The following is a 17,907-nucleotide window of genomic DNA, read 5'->3' as shown; positions in this document are numbered from 1 at the left end:
TTGTAGAAGAGAGCTTTGTCTCTATGTCATAGTTGATTCTGAGTAGCAATAGAATGGTCAAGCAGAGAAAACAGATTTAGAGATGCATTTATTTTGTTTTTTGGATGTTCAGACATAATTACAAAAGAACAATGTTCATACATGCCAAGCATGTAATTATCTTCATTAATTTACAGTAAATATATATAAACTTGTTGCCTCGGGTGAGGGATCAAAATGATGTGAAGCTGTCTGCAGGTAGGATGGCCTTAATGTGTGCATGAGTAATCACATTCTCATTCCATTTAGATGCACAGGCACTGCTAAAAATGCAATGCCTGAACAAATAAAAAGGCCATGGGGAGATTAATTTTGGCACCAAAGGCTTGGAATTAAGATGAGGACAAACACATATACACCCCTTCCTTATTCTAATGGTATACAGTATATGTAGCCCTGTGCCCATATTGACAAAGCATCTCTTAGTAGGAGTGCTCATACTCAAGAGTTGCTTTGTAAATACAGACTCTTGCAAAATTATGTCAGATATAAAGCCCAGTCAAGTCTCAGTCTCTCAGGTTTGGGTGATTTAACTAACAGACAAAGGCATGGTGGTTATTGACCACAATGAGAACTAAAGCATCATTTTGGCAACAGTCTGAGAACACAATCCCAAGGTGCACTATGTAAACCCATTGAGAAGTACAGTGTCTTCATACCCTCATCATAGCACAACACAGGAGCACAAAGTGCAATGAAGTCAAAGGAAGAATTGTATACTCTGTCACGCTTGATGAAGAGTTCATGATTTACATAAGCATTGTGCATGATTTTGCTTTCATGAGTGGTCCTTAAGAGACCATCAGTAACCATTGAAGTGTAGTAAAAGTATACCACAGTCTGTATGATGGGGAAAGCAAAGCTCAGCCCAGGAGTTGATGCTGATGTGGATGACTTCGCAACGAACATCCAATTTGTAGTGGCTCAACAAATTAGGCAATTTGAGTACCAATGCTTGACAGAGCAGAGGTACCTGTGAGCAGAGTGTGAATTACAATTGGGCATAAACCCTCCTGAAAGAGATATGAGCCCCCCTAAATTAAACAAGTCATAACTTTGGGGGGGGGTCTCAAATAACGCTAATTTACCCATTATACTATCTGTTTAAAATGAAATGTATACTGCTATAGTGGTAAATATGAAAATAAAAGCTTATCCCACATGAAACAAACACCCCCACCTCTGTATTATGTTGTTTTTTTATCCCCCCCCATGTGGCGGCACTTGTCATCCGGGACTGTTACATATTTCATCCCCGTTTCAAGTGTCCCGACTTCTCTTTCTACAGAAAATGTCATTTTGTCAGCAAGACACATCAATTCAGGCTACAAGAGTGTAGACCCAATGACAATTGCCAAATGTCATTATACTTTTTGGTGTTTTGTAACAGATTTCACTTTCCATTCATCAAATGACAGGAGTGCACAGTTTGGATGCAGGAATTATTTTGGAGTGGATGAACATGCGCAGGTAGCCTACTTTTTTAACTGATTTGTTTGACAATAAGATGACTTGTGTTCATGCCAAATTAAAAAGGTAATACAAAAAAAATGACTGGTTAATGACATGTCTTTACTACTTGTCCCATAAAAAAATTTTGAACACTCGCAAGCAGGTGTAAATATAGAAGGTTAAGTGACAAAAATAGATACCCCAGAATGTCACCATATAATTCGCACAAATGGCTGCCTTAAGGCTTTTAGCTGCCAAAGCAGTATTTGGGCCTGATGAAGATGTAACATAACACAGTCAACTGTGCTAAAATGAGCTCATTCTTATTCAGTAGTGGATAAAGGCGTAGTAGAAGAGAGCACTGACGGCCAATAGAGCAACAGAGAGCATCATATTCCTCCTGTTCTCTCCTCTCAACACCTCCAGCTCTTTATCTAAATGAGAGGGAACAAGTGTCAGTCCACAATGTACAACACACACCATTCATTCAGGATCCAGTTTCACAATAACACTTATACTACAATTCCACTATTTGAATTGTGTATAACATTTTCCATGAAACAAACGCTTTCCTTACCATACTTTTGCATCCTTTCGTTCATTATCGTCATTTCATCCTCCAGCGATTGTCTGTCGAATAGAGGGAGATTAGGAATTGTGCTTTCATCACCATTATCATCGTTGTCATCATAATCATCACCTGTCTTGATCCGAGAGCTCCTCGCGCCGCCGTCTGAACTCTGCCCTCTCGATACTATCGTGACATCGCAACCGTCGCTCCTCAACACGATCAATCTGTGTAGGGGACATATAAACTATTAAATATCTCTGGCCATAACATTGGGTGACACCTGTGAATTATGGCAAACGTGGCTCCCTAATATGGTAGCAATATACTTCGCCTCTTCCTCTCTGGCTAAGGTGAGCTCACGCATGGTATCCAATGTTTGAATGAAGCTTGTTAGATTAGCTAGCTAGCTAAACTTTCAAATTCCAGAGCAACGTAACATTATTCCACGTCACGTAAGAAACCTTCAAGTTACAAATAGTTTGTGTTTTACCTCGCTAGCTACGCTGACTTTCTCTCGCTTGTCCTTAGATTTGGTCATTTCGTGAGAAAAAACACCAAAGTAAACGACCTGCCGCGGGTACAATAATGATTATTCTTGGGGTTTCTGCGACTCAGAGGATGTAATCTCGGAAAATGCCACCCCTAGCTGTGTGGAGGCTAGGCGATAGTGCACGAAGGTGAATGTTGTGCACATGCGATTGAAACCATTCTTTAATGTAGGCTACTATTGCACTTTTAATCTAGATTCTAGAGCTGCTGTACGTATAAAATATCAAATAATATTGTTGCCAGTGATGCCCCTTGTGATATTGCAGTCAGCAATTCGCGCGTTAGTTGCCTCAATTAGGATGCGCGAATACACAACACTTTACGGTAACGAGTAGGGAAACTTAGTGTGACGCATTCTCAGCACAGATATATCATTGTATTTGTCACATACACATGGTTAGTAGATGTTCAAGCGAGTGTAGCGAATTGCTTGTAGATAGAGACGATAGCTACAAATCGTTCCAAGCACACTTATTCAATCTTCCACGATACCAAATCGTTTATTTCATTTTATTGCTTTATCAAGAATCACTGATATCACGGGTAGAGTGAGACTGCAGAGGCTGCAGTAGCCAGCCGGGGGTGCTGTTTTAGCAAATGTTAAATTGTGAAAGCAAGACGTGTTTACGGTCATGACATACAATCATAGTACACACACACAGCAAGATCTGAGTGAGCTTGATATGTTTTTCATTGTATTTCATTAGATTATATATTTTTTAATAAAAAAATATGAAACCCGCACACTGCTCTTGCTAGTATCACTGCTCTAATAAGCTTTACGTTTCGGCCTCAGGGCCTTCGGCAGAGATTTTGTGATTTTTTTTTAAATTAGCACCCTTATGTAGACAGCTCCACCCACATCCGTTCAATGCATCGAATGGGGTTGGAGTCGAGGGAAAATAAGTAAATGTTACCGAATATAACAATGCATTTCATAAATATTCTAATGAAGTGTGTACATAAAACGTATTAAACACGTCTGTAAAACCACAATGAGGACATCGACCCATCAAGCAAGTTTTCATAAAGCATTGGGTACAATGTTTTATGAAGCTGCCAGCCACAAAAGAAAAAGTGCCAGGCTCTTTTACGCCCTCTTCCGAATGGCAGCTATAAATGCAGAGGTTGCTCACAGTGTAAACATTTCTGCCACCCACAAACAGGAAATCGGTCCCAAATAAATGGCATTATTACGTGCACCACCACCCATGTCATCTACATGATTAAATGTCCACGTGGGCTGTGTTATGTAGGTAAAACCTCTCGTTCTCTCAAACAGATAATTAGTGAACATAACATTTCAATCAGGAGAAACGACAGTCGTACATTTTAATTACCAAAAGCATGACATTTCTACCTTTAGATTTTGTGGCATAGAGAAAGTTAAGATATCAGATAGGGGAGGTGATATAAATAATGCTCTGAACAAAATATACTGTTTTTGTTTTTTCACCCTCCAGACATTATTTCCTAAAGGTCTTAATGATGAAATGCAGATGTATGTTATGTTGTAAATGTGAACATGAATTAATGCCTCCATTTCAGATTACAATTGCGTTTTTCTTGCTTTGTGCCCAATGTGGTTTTACAGACGTGTACGTTTTATATACAGACGTTATATACACACTTTATTAGAATACTTCTGAAATGCACATTTTTATATTTGGTAACACTTACTTATTTTCCCTCGACTCCAACCCCATTCGATGCATTGAACGGATGTGGGTGGATCTATGTCTACATAAGGGTGCAGTGGCGGTCAGTGCCATTTATGATGAGGGAGGAAGATTTTTTTCATGAGCATTGCGTTTCTATTACAACATGTTGGATGACTGTTATTCATATTCCATTCACCCAGTTCAATGTAACATTGATAGGTTTAGGCTACTACATGATACTCAAATGTTCCCTATACCCATCATGATGTTGCTACAACCTAGCCTATGAATAAAAGTTTACAACATAGGTGTACACAGGTAAAGAGAAGAATTTGAGATGACAGACAGTGACACGTGGACAGACAGTGACACATTCAATACCGCCTTGCACACTCTTGCCTGCATCAACCTTATCTAGGGTGTAATCATTAATCCAACAGTTGCAATCAAGAGTTTCTATTGGACAAATTCAGGTATTTTATCCCCTTTTTGTTTGCTTCCGTTTAAGAAACATTTTTAATCGGTGGGAATGAATACATCCCTGATCACGCATAAACACAGTTCACATTCATAGCAGCCACGTTGTATTCATTCTAGCCTCTATGCACTCTCCTCCTTTCACCTTTTCCCTTCGTTTGTGGACTTCAATGAACAACACATCAGCTGCATGTGACCAGGTGAAAAAACCTTTCCAAACCATGTCATAACCGCTACACACAGCCTACATCATTGTCCCCATATTAGCTAAAGTAATGTCCTGGTCAACATAGCTAATAGAACTAATGCGTTAGTAAACCCGCTACAATCATGCAGTAACGTTACAGTGTATAGTCAGTAAGTAGTTACACAGGCGGGCCCCAGTGGCAATAAACTAATAAAACCAAAAGCTTATCTTGACTTGGAAGAGTTCCAATGTTGTGTTGGATAGTCATAGCCAGCTAGCTAACATAGCATGACTCTGTTTGAGCCGGGTGTTTGAGTAACTAAACTAGCCAGCTAAGTAAGCGAAACTGAAAGTGAAAAAATGACACTCTCTCTCTTGCTTCTCCTTCATGTTTGAATAAATACATTGTTCAAACTATTAAACTATTGTCTTTCTCTCTCTTTGAGTCAACTACTCACCACATTTTATGCACTGCAGTGCTAACTAGTGGTAGCTTATGCTTTCATTACTAGATTCATTCTCTGATCCTTTGATTGGGTGGACAATATGTCAGTTCATGCTGCAAGAGCTCTGATAGGTTGGGGGACGTCCTCCGGAAGTTGACATAATTACTGTGCAAGTCTGTAGAAGGGGGTGAGAATCAAGAGCCTCCTAGGTTTTGTATTGAAGTCAATATACCAAGAGGAGGATGGAGGCTAGCTGTCCTCGGGCTACACCATAGTGCTACCCTACAGAGTACTGTTGAGGCTACTCTAGACCTTCATTGCAAAACAGTGTGTTTTAATCAATTATTTGTTGATGTGAATATATTTAGCATAGTTTTATCTAAAAAATATAACTTTTTCAATGTTTTACAATTTACATTTTTATGAAATTCACTGAGGAGGATGGTCCTCCCCTTCCGCCTGTGAAGAGCGTTCACTGTAAGGGTGCTAATTTAAAAAAACTCTGATGAAGGCCTTGAGGCCGATACGTAAAGATTATTAAAAGCAGTGATACTAGCAAGAGCAGTGTGTTGGTTTCTTCTTTTTTTCTCATCTTATTCAACTGTTACCATGCACCTGCAAAAAAAGATAGCTCAGATGTGCAAGTGCCTTTTTGAATTAGATTATATATACACTACCGTTCAAAAGTTGGGGGTCACTTAGAAATGTCCTTGTTTTTGAAAGAAAACCATTTTTTTTGTCGATTAAAATAACATCAATTTCATCAGATGTGTAGACATTGTTAATGTTGTAAATTACTATTGTAGCTGGAAATTGATGATTTTTTATGGAATATCTACACAGGCGTACAGAGGCCCAGTCTATTCTTGTTCTGAGAAATTAAGGCTATTCCATGCGAGAAATTGCCAAGAAACTGAAGATCCCGTACAACGCTGTGTACTACTCCCTTCACAGAACAGCGCAAACTGGCTCTAACCAGAATAGAAAGAGTAGTGGGAGGCCCCGGTGCACAACTGAGCAAGTGGCCAATTACATTAAAATGTCTAGTTTGAGAAACAGACACCTCACAAGTCCTCAACTGGCAGCTTCATTAAATAGTACCCGCAAAACACCAGTCTCAATGTCAACAGTGAAGAGGCGACACAGGGATGCTGGCCTTCTAGGTAGAGTTGCAAAGAAAAAGCCATATCTCAGACTGGCTAATAAAAAGAAAAGATTAAGATGGGCAAAAGAACACAGACACTGGACAGAGGAAGATTGTAAAAAAGTGTTATGGACAGACAATTCTGAGGAGTTCGGATCATAAAGAAGAACATTCGTGAGACGCAGAAAAAATGAAAAGATGCTGGAGGAATGCTTGACGCCATCTGTCAAGCATGGGGGATGTAACGTGATGGCCTGAGGGTGCTTTGGGGGTGGTGAAGTGGGAGATTTGTACAGGGTAAAAGGGATCTTGAAGAAGGAAGGCTATCACTCCATTTTGCAACACCATGCCATACCCTGTGGACAAAGCTTAATTGGAGCCAATTTCCTCCTACAACAGGACAATGACCCAAAGCACAGCTCCAAACTGGGTAATAACTATTTAGGGAAGAAGCAGTCAGCTGGTATTCTGTCTAATGGAGTGGCCAGCACAGTCACCAGATCTCGACCCTATTGAGCTGTTGTGGGAGCAGCTTGACCGTACGTAAGATGTGCCCATCAAGCCAATCGAACTTGTGGGAGGTGCTTCAGGAAGCATGTGGTGAAATCTCTTCAGATTACCTCAACAAATTTACAACTAGAATGCCAAAGGTCTGCAAGGCTGGAATTGCTGCAAATGGAGGATTCTTTGACGAAAGCAAAGTTTGAAGGACACAATTATTATTTCAATTAAAAATCATTATTTCTAACCTTGTCAACGTCTTAACTATATTTCCTATTAATTTTGCAACTCATTTCATGTATGTTTTCATGGAAAACAAGGACATTTCTAAGTGACCCCAAACTTTTGAAAGGTAGTATATATTTTTTAAGTGTTAATAAATAACTAAATTTACCATGTCTCTACCAGTATTCTTTATCTTTATTTTTTTAAGTAGTAATATTACAGTGAACTTTGATGAACCTTATGTAAAAAAGAAATCTGTCAAAATGGCTGCCAAACATATTTTGAGATGTGTGCCACAAAAAAAGTTCTCAGCCGCAGACATGACAAGCAGATCTGGAGGTGAGCTTGAAAAAAAAACAGAAGAGGATGGAAGGAGCGTTCACTTTTTGAGGGGCTGGTAGACAGAGACGTTGGGGTCCAGTAATCCATTGGCATGAATACTGCAAAGCATAACATGCCCATATTATGCCAGATCCAATACACAGTATATAGTGTTTTTCCAATCTTGTAGCTGGCTTAATATGGGCATGTTATGCTTTGCAATGTTAATAATAATGGATTATCGATCTACTTGTAGCACACAAAGTGTTTTCCATCCATTTTTACTGCGTTAAAATTGAATTACAATACCTAAAAGTTCACTATAATAGGACAAAGAAGTATTTATCTACTAGTGGCACACGTCACAAAACATCTTTAAAATGGCATACAATTGGCATTTTATGGTATGCAATAGTCATCACGCTGGATTAATTAACTTCTACTGGCACACATACAAATAAAGTATACCAGCCATTTTTAGGGATTGTATTATTTTTACATAGGGGTCATCAAAGTTCACTGTAATATAACAACTTTGTAGCTATCGTCTCGTATCTGTGCATGAGAGTGCATCCACAGAAAAGTGTTGTGCGTTTGCGCACCAAATTCAGGCGGAAACTGAAGTGCGGTGGCTTGACTTCGTTTTGCGAATGTCGGCTCAATTCACCGCAGTCCTTGAGATGCAGGATACAAGACTCAATTGTGCCAGCAGGATTTAGGATTTAGGATTATCATTAATCCATAAATTCAGACTTTGACATGCGAGAGCAAAATGATCAAACCCAAGGGATATATACTACCCACCAAATGTTCACATTCAAATACTGTTGCTGATATTTCTCTACAGCCTGTCAAAAGCCCATGGCACCATTACGAACGCACGTCTCAGGACAAGTGGACGCCATCTAAATGCACGCGGATGGAGAGCTGCTTGGAGAGTGTTGTGCGTGCGTAATCGCATTATCTGACCTGAAAAAACGCAGGCTGACAGCCCAGTCGCATAATATTCTTTACTGTACTTTTTTTTATTGTTTTCTTTCCTTGATTAAAATGCCACTCTTCATAAACCGAGACCAGATATTTGCGCACCAAGTTCACCTTTTGGAGCACAAACTGCGGGTATGTCTATTTTTTTATTTATTGTAAATTCAACAGGTATGACAGGTGAAGCTAAAACGACTGTCGGTTAGGTAGGCTTAGTTGTTACTTTGTGAGAATAATTGTTTATCGTTTAGTTAGTAATCTATAATAACTATTCGATTCATTACAAGCCCTGTTTTATTTATGTATGTTTAGTAAAGGAGTTTAAATGGAATCAGATGAACATCACTGACTTTACAGCGTCAAACTTGCAGCGTTGGCTAATCTGTCCCGAACGTTTCTAGAGCAAAGAAGAACGCATTCTGGAGTTGGAGACTGAAAATGCCATTCTTCACCTGAGGCTCGCCGATGTGAGTTGAGTCATTGGAGAATACATGTTAATGTACTGTGCTATTTTAACACCCCAATCAGTGCCCGTTGTGTAGGTAGCCAAGCAAAGGCCGTGGTACCCAATTTAAGCACATAATTGGGTACCACAGATGGATAAGCTTACTGTCTGCAGAATTTAATTAGAATTAATTAAAAGCAATATGTAAACATGTTATTTTTACTTGTTTAACACGTTTCCTGTCAATGTTCACTTCATGGATAGCTCCAATTGGGCACAGTATGGAGGCATAAAATGAACACTGAGTTGCTGGTAATGTTTTTTATCTACCACGTCCTTCCTGGACCAAAAAGTGGGTTTTGGATGTCAAAATGGTGACTTGTTACTGTATGACTTGGTAATGGTGGTTCCCCCTTGCCCTGTTCTCCCTCTCCAGTGTCTGGGGAAACTTCGTCGGGATCATGCGGAAGAGGCAGAAGCAGAAGCCCAGAAGCGTTGGCAACACCAGAGAGTTGTGCAGCAAAGCACCCAGTCTGCCCTGGCCAAACTCCTGTCTGAAGTTCAGGTACATACAACCCCAGAGTTACACAGCTGTATTCTTTTGTTTGGTTTAGTTCAGAGGAAGGCCAACATGGTGTCCATTGGGGTTTCGTATACCATACGGTCAAGCTGCTCCCACAACAGCTCAATTGGGTTGAGATCTGGTGACTGTGCTGGCTGCTCCATTATAGACAGAATACCAGCTAACTGCTTCTTCCCTAAATAGTTCTTGCATAGTTTGGAGCTGTGCTTTGGGTCATTGTCCTGTTGTAGGAGGAAATTGGCTCCAATTAAGCGCCGTCTACAGGGTATGGCATGGTGTTGCAAAATGGAGTGATAGCCTTCCTTCTTCAAGATCCCCTTTACCCTGTACAAATCTCCCACTTTACAACCACCAAAGCACCCCCAGACTATCACATTGCCTCCACCATGCTTGACAGATGGCGTCAAGCACTCCTCCAGCATCTTTTCATTTTTTTCTGCGTCTCACGAATGTTCTTCTTTGTGATCCGAACACCTCAAACTTATATTTGTCTGTCCATAACACTTTTTCCAATCTTCCTCTGTCCAGTGTCTGTGTTCCTTTGCCCATCTTAATCTTTTCTTTTTATTTCTTTGCAACTCTGCCTAGAAGGCCAGCATCCCAGAGTCACCTCTTCACTGTTGATGTTGAGACCTGTGTTTTGCGGGTACTATTTAATGAAGCTGCCGGTTGAGGACTTGTGAGGCGTCTGTTTCTCAAACTAGACACTCTCATGTACTTGTCCACTTTCTCAGTTGTGCTCTTTCTATTCTGGTTAGAGTCAGTTTGCGCTGTTCTGTGAAGGGAGTAGTACACTGATGTTATTTTAATGGACAATTTTTTTCTGCTTTTCTTTCAAAAACAAGGACATTTCTAAGTGACCCCAAACGTTTGAATGGTAGTGTATATAGGTTGAAATACTGTACTAGAGTCATTGATGACCTGAACACACACGAACACACATTCATGGTATTATTTGTGTGTTATTCTAGATTTTGAAGCAGGACCTGAGAGAGGTGTTTGCGGTGTATGTGAACTTCGCCACTGAGTTGGAGAACCAGAGCAGGCTGCTGCTGGAACAAGTCGGCCAAGCCAGCTTCGCCCTCCAGGGCCACCATGGCAATGATGTGCACAGTGAGTAGACTACCTGTGGTCGGATTTATGATATCACTCAATCAATGTGTGTCACACTTATCTCCTTGTACTTCTGCTTCTCTCTGTCTGTTTCTCTCTTGCCTCTCTCTCTCTCTCTCTCACTCCCTTTCTCTTGCCTCTCTCTCTCTCAATTCAATTCAATTCAATTCAAGAGCCTTTATTGGCATGGGAAACATATGTTAACATTGCCAAAGCAAGTGAGGTAGATAATATACAAAAGTGAAATAAACAATAAAAATGAACAGTTAACATTACACTCACAGAAGTTTCAAAAGAATAAAGACATTACAAATGTCATATTATGTCTATATACAGTGTTGTAACAATGTACAAATGGTTAAAGTACAAAAGGGAAAATAAATAAACATAAATATGGGTTGTATTTACAATGGTGTTTGTTCTTCACTGGTTGACCTTTTCTTGTGGCAACAGGCCACACATCTTTCTGCTGTGATGGCACACTGTGGTATTTCACCCAGTAGATATGGAAGTTGATCAAAATCGGGTTTGTTTTCGTATTCTTTGTGGATCTGTGTAATCTGAGGGAAATATGTGTCTCTAATATGGTCATACATTTGGCAGGTTAGGAAGTGCAGCTCAGTTTCCACCTCATTTTGTGGGCAGAGTGCACATAGCCTGTCTTCTCTTGAGAGCCAGGTCTGCCTACAGCGGCCTTTCTCAATAGCAAGGCTATGCTCACTTAGTCTGTACATAGTCTCTCTATGTCTCCCTCTCTCTCTGTCTTTCTCCCATTCTCAAGTATCTTATTTACCATGCCCCTAGGCTGTATGTTAAGAGGTTGGTTGCCTTGGGGATAATCCTCTCTCCCCCTCTAACCCCTCCTTCACCCAGCCCTCCAATACGACTCTGTCAGCGAGGTTCGGAAAGGTTGTGTGACCTGTCCTCTGCGTCACCTGGTCGCCATGGTGACAAGCTCGAGGAACTTATCCCACGTCACTTGGTTAAACCTGGCTGTCTGTTGGGCCTGTGGGAAAAGCCCCTAGACTATATATACCTGACCCTATTGGTTTCGTTTACCACAGGTCCTGGGTCAGTTTTCTTGTTTGGCTTGAAATAGTTCATGTATATCTAAGGCAGTAGTGCTGATCCTAAATCAGTCCGCTTTTGGAGAAAAGGTCAATGTAGGCACAAATATTGTATTTATGAACCAGTAGGATTTATTGCAATTTATGAAGCATTATTCATGTCATTTATAGATAATGGATTAATATTTCGCTTTTGCGAATACTCTGTTTAAAAATAAAGTGGACCCTGCAGTTGCATCTCCAGCTACCCTTCATTCAGGAAGGACGTCAGATGGTTGAGCAACCCAGCCTTCTATCAAAACAATGACTTAGATTAATCCATCAACTGTCCCTGTAAGTCCGGCACAATGAGCACACATATAACCCCTGAGGCTTAAGTCTTAGCTCTTGAACAGGACAGGTCAAATACAATAACCATTGGCAACAGGAGAGGATCTCTTTCCTTAGCTCTTACCCTGCTTGTTGTAATTGTAGTTTGCATTCTCTAAGAGGAGGTTAGTTACATGTAATAGTAATGAATAGTGAGGAGGTCTGGCTCTTGAGACTAGAGTTCACCATTCACTTGTTTGATGTCAGGTTGTATGTCATGTCGTCCAGAGGATTCCAGGAGTTCTTATATGGCTTTGATTGCTTCATCACAGAGCGTGTGAGTGTATGAGTGGGTGTGTCCATGTTTCCACTGAGATTAAGGACTTGGGTCTAAAGGTATTACCTGGACTAGGCACAATTATTTGTGTTTCTCATGGCATGACATTGCATTTAGTGGCTTAGCCTGGCACATGCATGATGTTACTGTCACGGTTTGTGTAACACCATTGAAGCAATAACAAAAAAGCCCTCATAATTTGGTTATTATATGTGATGGTGCTGCTATTATTATCTTATTCTCTGTGTATCTGTCCTCAGGTTTGCAGGCTCAGATGGAGGCTCTAGAGCGCTCGCTACAGGAGGAGAAGGAGCGGAGCAGGACTGAGAGGGAGAGGAGGAAGATACTTCACAACACCTTGGTGGTGAGGATCTTGACTACATTTTAATAGTCTACATTGACTGCCATTCTTTTCCGTCTCTGTCTTTCTCTCTTTCTCTCATTCTCTCTTTCTCTCTTATTGTTGCTCTTCAGGAGCTGCGGGGGAACATCAGGGTCCACTGCAGAGTGCGTCCAGTCCTTCCCTTTGACGATGGCCAGGGATCAACATTAGCAATAGGGTAAGTTGGTCAGATAATATATTTTTGACCAGTACTGTACATTTTAAAGGGATACTTTGGGATTTCGGCAATGAGGCCCTTTATCTGCTTCCCTGCAGTCAGATGAACTTGTGGATACCATTTCTATGTCTCTGTGTTCTGTATGAAGGAAGTTAGATGTAATTTCTCGAGACAATGCTAATTAGCGCTAGTGCAATGACTGGAAGTCTATGGGTTTGTACTAGCATACTACCTTCACACTGGACACAGAGACATAAAAATGGTATCCACTAGTTCATCTGCCTCTGGGGAAGTAGATGAAGGGCCGGTTTCTGGTCACAGGTTCAGGAATGGTTAAAAAATCATAACATGCACTTAAAATTAACCTTACAAATAGCAGTGATGGGCGATTTGGAAAGCCATAGTCAGTCAATAAATAATATAATAATACTCGTAGGAAAGGTTTTCATCTTTAGCTCACAATCTGTAGATAATATATGATTAGAAAGGTTAAAAAATGTTGTAAAACATCACAGCACAATTTAAAAATATATGAGACATGGAAACCAAACCAGGGTGGTCTATGGTGATAGGTGGGATGGGCTGAGAGTGGCTGAGGGCTGGGATTAAATAGTTTGTTTGGTAATGTATTATTCTTATGTGACTGCTTTATATAAAAGTACCATGTATGTAAAAATGTGTATGTAACATGTATGTACCGTAATTTCCGGACTATTAAGCGCACCTGAATATAAGCCGCACCCACTGAATTTAAAAAATATATATATTTTGAACATAAATAAGCCGCACATGTCTATAAGCCGCAGGTGCCTACCGGTACATTGAAACAAATTAACTTTACACAGGCTTTAACGAAACACGGCTTGTAACAAAAATAAATAGGCTTTAACGAAACACGGCTTGTAACAAAAAATAAAAAATTAGCAGTAAGCTTTAGTTGTCTTTTTGCACTGAGTCAATTCCTCACTCTGCTGTTTCCAACGTCTTATCATCGACTCATTAAGACCAAGCTCCCGTGCAGAAGCTCTATTTCCTTTTCTAACAGCCAGATCAATCGCCTTCAACTTGAAAGCTGCATCATATGCATTTCTCCGTGTCTTTGACATGATGAGGGTGACAAAATGACTACCGTAATCAGAATGATGGGAAGTTTGAGAGCGCTCGATTTAATCTAAACAGTAAACAAAAAAGTTGTTTGACCTTAACCCGTTCGGCAATTTCATTGGTCTAATGAAAGCTTCATGCCGCCAAAAAACTGAGCACGTCACAGAATGTTTTTTGGAAAAAAAATAATTGAAAGCGGGAAAAATCCATATGTTAGCCGCGTCATTGTTTAAGCCGCGAGGTTCAAAGCCTGGGAAAAAAGTTGCGGCTTATAGTCAGGAATTTACAGTATGTGTAGCAAAAAATCTGTAAAAAAAATAAGATATTTGTCCTCCGAAGAGAGGTGGTGGAGGGGTAAAAAAAGTAGATAAAGGGCTTCATTGCCAAAATCCTGAAGTATCCCTTTAATTGGTGCATTTAACATCCTCTTAGTAACAACAATTTAGAACTGTACAGTTTTATAATAGTCATGATTGTTTTCTGTTCAGGCCTGCTACAACAGAAGAGGTGGTTCAGGCAGTTAATGATGTGAGTACATGCAGTTTTAAGGTGTTATTTATTGTTAGGTCTGTGAATGGGTTGAATGAGTCATTCTGAAATCACCTGCCTGCCTCACCTATTTCATTTATGTTGTTTTACCTGTTTTCCAGGATACAGTTGTTGTGAATTGTACTAGAATGGGGAACCCGGGGCTGAACAAGATGTTTGAGTTTGAGAGGTATTATAACATAATAATAACTTTCCTTTGATTATTGTTGCTATTCTATATTTACATTCTGTCAGCAGTTGTATTGTAGTATGTGTCACAGCTTCAGATGTATGAAGCTTATCAAACATGTGTTTCCATGGTGATGTGATTGACAGGGTGCATGGTCCTGAGGACTCCCAGGATGTCGTGTTTGAGGAAGTGAAGCCTCTCCTCACATCTCTGCTGGACGGGTGAGTTAATATGACCTTGTGCTGCTAAGGGGAAACACTGATCGCTAATGTAATTCTATTGCCTTCCTCACAGCATCTCAGAATTTCTAAAATATAAAAAAAAGCCATCTCTGTGTACCTCCTATTTACAGTAGAGATGATTGCCTCAGAAAATTAGTGTTGTGATTGAATGCTCCGTTGGATCAGGACCAGAGGCAAAGCCGACAATGTGAAACGTTATTAAATAGAGCGAAGCAGAATGAGGAAATAAATCCAGTGAGACGACATCTGAATAACAAACAACTAAGTTAATAGAAACAGCAAGTCTGTATTTCACAGACTGATTCTCCTATTGTTCGGTCAGGTATAACGTGTGCATCATGGCGTACGGACAGACAGGCAGTGGGAAGACACACACCATGATCGGCTCCCAGGCTGAGGACCCCTCAGGACCACAGGGGGAGGCCCGGCAAGGCGTTATTCCCAAAGCAGCCACTGAACTCTTCAGGTGGGAGGGAGGGAGGGAATAAAAAGTTTGGTGTTTATACTAGGGTTAGGGTGATGAGAGAATGAGCTATACTTGTGCATGGATGCATGCATGTTTATACTTGTTTATTTTTATCTTGTTTATTTTTGTATGCGTGTGTGCTATCTGACAGACTGATATCGGAGAAACCTGCTGAGAGTCACACGGTGGAGGTGTCTGTGGTGGAGGTATACAACAACGAGGTGTTGGATCTGCTGGCTAAAGACGAGGACGGGGTTGCCATGGGCGCCAAGAGAGACGTCATCACTACCAGCACAGGGACCAGCGAGGTGCCCTTACTCTCCTATGTGTGAGTAGTCCTTTACTGTGTGTGTGTGATTTAATTGAGTGAGTAATTATGTACAGAGACATATCTATTGGATTGGTAATAGAATAGTGACAGTTTGTGTGTGTGTGAGATTTATGTGAGTTGAAGTACTGTATTGCTGACTGTGTTCTCCTCCCAGGTTGGTGAGAAGCTCAGCAGATGTGATGCAGCTGATCAGTTCTGTTCTGAGGTTGAGGGCTCGCTGCCCTACACTGGTCCACAGAGACTCCTCACGCTCTCATCTCATAGTAACCCTTACTGTCTCCTCCAAGAGCCCCAATGCACTGGCCCTGGGTGAGACACACACGCAAACATATCTGATTACTGACAAATGATAAATGACAAGCTTAACACAATGTCTTAGTGCTATTAATTGATTGATTTCTTGCCATGATATCTTGCTGCTATATTCTTTTATTGACTGTGTCTGTGGTGCTTTGCTGTCTAGCTCGTAGGTTGCAAAATGTCAAGAAAGACATGCAGCGCAAGGCCCAGAAGGAGTGGTGGAGCCCCCGCTGTCGCCGTGCCAACCCAATGGCCCGCCAATCGGGGGACGAGCGTTCCGCTAGCTCCTCCTCCTCGCCCTACCACTCCCCCAGCCACTCCCCCATTCACTCCTCTTGCCCCTCCCCCAGAGCCAGCACCACCCAGGCTCCCTTCAGGACCAAACTACAGCTGGTGGACCTTGCAGGTAGCGAGTGTGTGGGTGAGTCGTGAAAACCACACCAAACTCATCCACCATGGTCTGTGATTGTTGTGTAGCAACGGTGTTCTGTCCGATGGTGTAGGGGGGATAACTATGTGTATGCTGTGTGTGTAACTGTTTGGACGTGTGTTTGTGTAACTGTAGGTATGTCAGGGGTGACTGGCGCTGCCCTGTGGGAGACGTCGTGTATAAACCGCAGTCTGTCTGCTCTGTCTGACGTACTGGGAGCTCTGGCAGAGCAACGGCCACATGTGCCCTACAGAAACAGCAAGCTCACACACCTACTGCAGGATGCCATCGGTAACACACACACACACACACACACACACACACACACACACACACACACAGTTTGTTGTTTTCCTTGACTGCAGTTGATAATGACTAACCATTCTCCTCTCTCTCTCCCCTCTCTTCTCCACTAGGTGGGGATGCGAAGCTGCTGGTGATGCTTTGCGTCTCTCCCACCCAGAGGTATATGACTGAGTCTCTACAGTCTCTGGGCTTCGGCACGCGGGCTCGTCAGGTCCAAAAAGATACCCCTCGCAGGAAGAACATTGCCCTCAAACTGAAGTAATGAGAGGAGAGCAGAGCAGAGGAGTATAGAAGAGAGAAGGGAGAGAGGTCCCAGGCTGTGATGGCATGGTCAAAGATAGAACAGAGGTCCCCCTCAATCAAGTGAAGGCTGAACAGAGTTACATGTGGCCACTGTGGCGTAAATGTTGTATATATGTAAATATTATTTAGTAACTTATGTCGTTGCTTTACTTAAACATACAATTGTACATGTATATCTAGCTATTTGAACACCAAATTGGGTTGTTTTTTAAAAAAATGGTTTGACAAATGTTGAATAATTTTCATCTATCGGTGTCAAACTCCATCGCCTCTTTATGTCCACCCAAATAGTATACAATATTTACTTGACCAATTATTTTATATTGTAGAATTGATTCTTAGATGCAGTATTTCCCTTTGTTTTTAAATAGATGGACAAATAATTTAGGCTAGTAATTTTTTGATTTGTGTTCAATCTTAGACTGATGGTAAATCACAGGCTTTAAGGCTTACTTATACTGAACAAAAATATAAAACGCAACATGTAAAGTGTTGGTCCCATGTTTCATGAGCTGAAATAAATGATACCAGAAATGTTCCATATGCACAAAAAGCTTATTTCTCTCAAATTACGTGCACACATTTGTTTACCTCCCTGCTAGTCAGCATTTCTCCTTTGCTAAGATTATCCATCCACCTGATGGGTGTGGCATATCAAGAAGCTGATTAAAAAGCATGATCATTACACAGGTGCACCTTGTGTGGGGGACAATAAAAGGCCACTCTAAAATGTGCA

The 17,907-nt window shown here is 41.0% G+C and overlaps 2 protein-coding genes across 3 annotated transcripts; one reads left to right on the top strand and one right to left on the bottom strand.

Annotated features, from left to right (window-relative positions):
• Positions 1 to 71: 71 nt before the first annotated feature.
• On the bottom strand, positions 72 to 2,909 carry ccdc167 (coiled-coil domain containing 167). Its single transcript, XM_014205668.2, has 4 exons — positions 2,553 to 2,909; positions 2,192 to 2,286; positions 2,069 to 2,121; positions 72 to 1,925 (listed from the first exon to the last, which is right to left on the bottom strand). The coding sequence occupies exons 1-4, from the start codon at positions 2,598 to 2,600 to the stop codon at positions 1,819 to 1,821; spliced, it is 303 nt and encodes a 100-aa protein (XP_014061143.1). The 5' UTR covers positions 2,601 to 2,909; the 3' UTR covers positions 72 to 1,818.
• Positions 2,300 to 17,709, top strand: kif25 (kinesin family member 25). 2 transcript variants are annotated; one of them, XM_045720945.1, is made up of 16 exons: positions 2,300 to 2,412; positions 8,421 to 8,692; positions 8,959 to 9,024; positions 9,439 to 9,567; positions 10,557 to 10,698; positions 12,672 to 12,775; positions 12,886 to 12,971; positions 14,564 to 14,603; positions 14,726 to 14,793; positions 14,940 to 15,014; positions 15,358 to 15,501; positions 15,653 to 15,829; positions 15,987 to 16,141; positions 16,296 to 16,553; positions 16,698 to 16,853; positions 16,979 to 17,709. In XM_045720945.1, exons 2-16 carry the CDS (start codon positions 8,483 to 8,485, stop codon positions 17,128 to 17,130), a joined length of 1,962 nt encoding a protein of 653 aa, XP_045576901.1. In that variant the 5' UTR covers positions 2,300 to 2,412; positions 8,421 to 8,482; the 3' UTR covers positions 17,131 to 17,709. The 2 variants fall into 2 exon arrangements, with proteins under 2 accessions (XP_045576901.1, XP_045576902.1); XM_045720946.1 differs by lacking the exons at positions 2,300 to 2,412; positions 8,421 to 8,692; positions 8,959 to 9,024; positions 9,439 to 9,567; positions 10,557 to 10,698 and adding an exon at positions 12,471 to 12,565.
• The last annotated feature ends 198 nt before the right edge of the window (positions 17,710 to 17,907 follow it).

The sequence above is a fragment of the Salmo salar genome, chromosome ssa06 (assembly GCF_905237065.1).
Source record: "Salmo salar chromosome ssa06, Ssal_v3.1, whole genome shotgun sequence".
Classification (NCBI taxonomy): domain Eukaryota; kingdom Metazoa; phylum Chordata; class Actinopteri; order Salmoniformes; family Salmonidae; genus Salmo; species Salmo salar.
The sequence above is the reverse complement of the archived record's forward strand: the minus strand, read 5'-3'. Positions and strand labels throughout refer to the sequence as shown.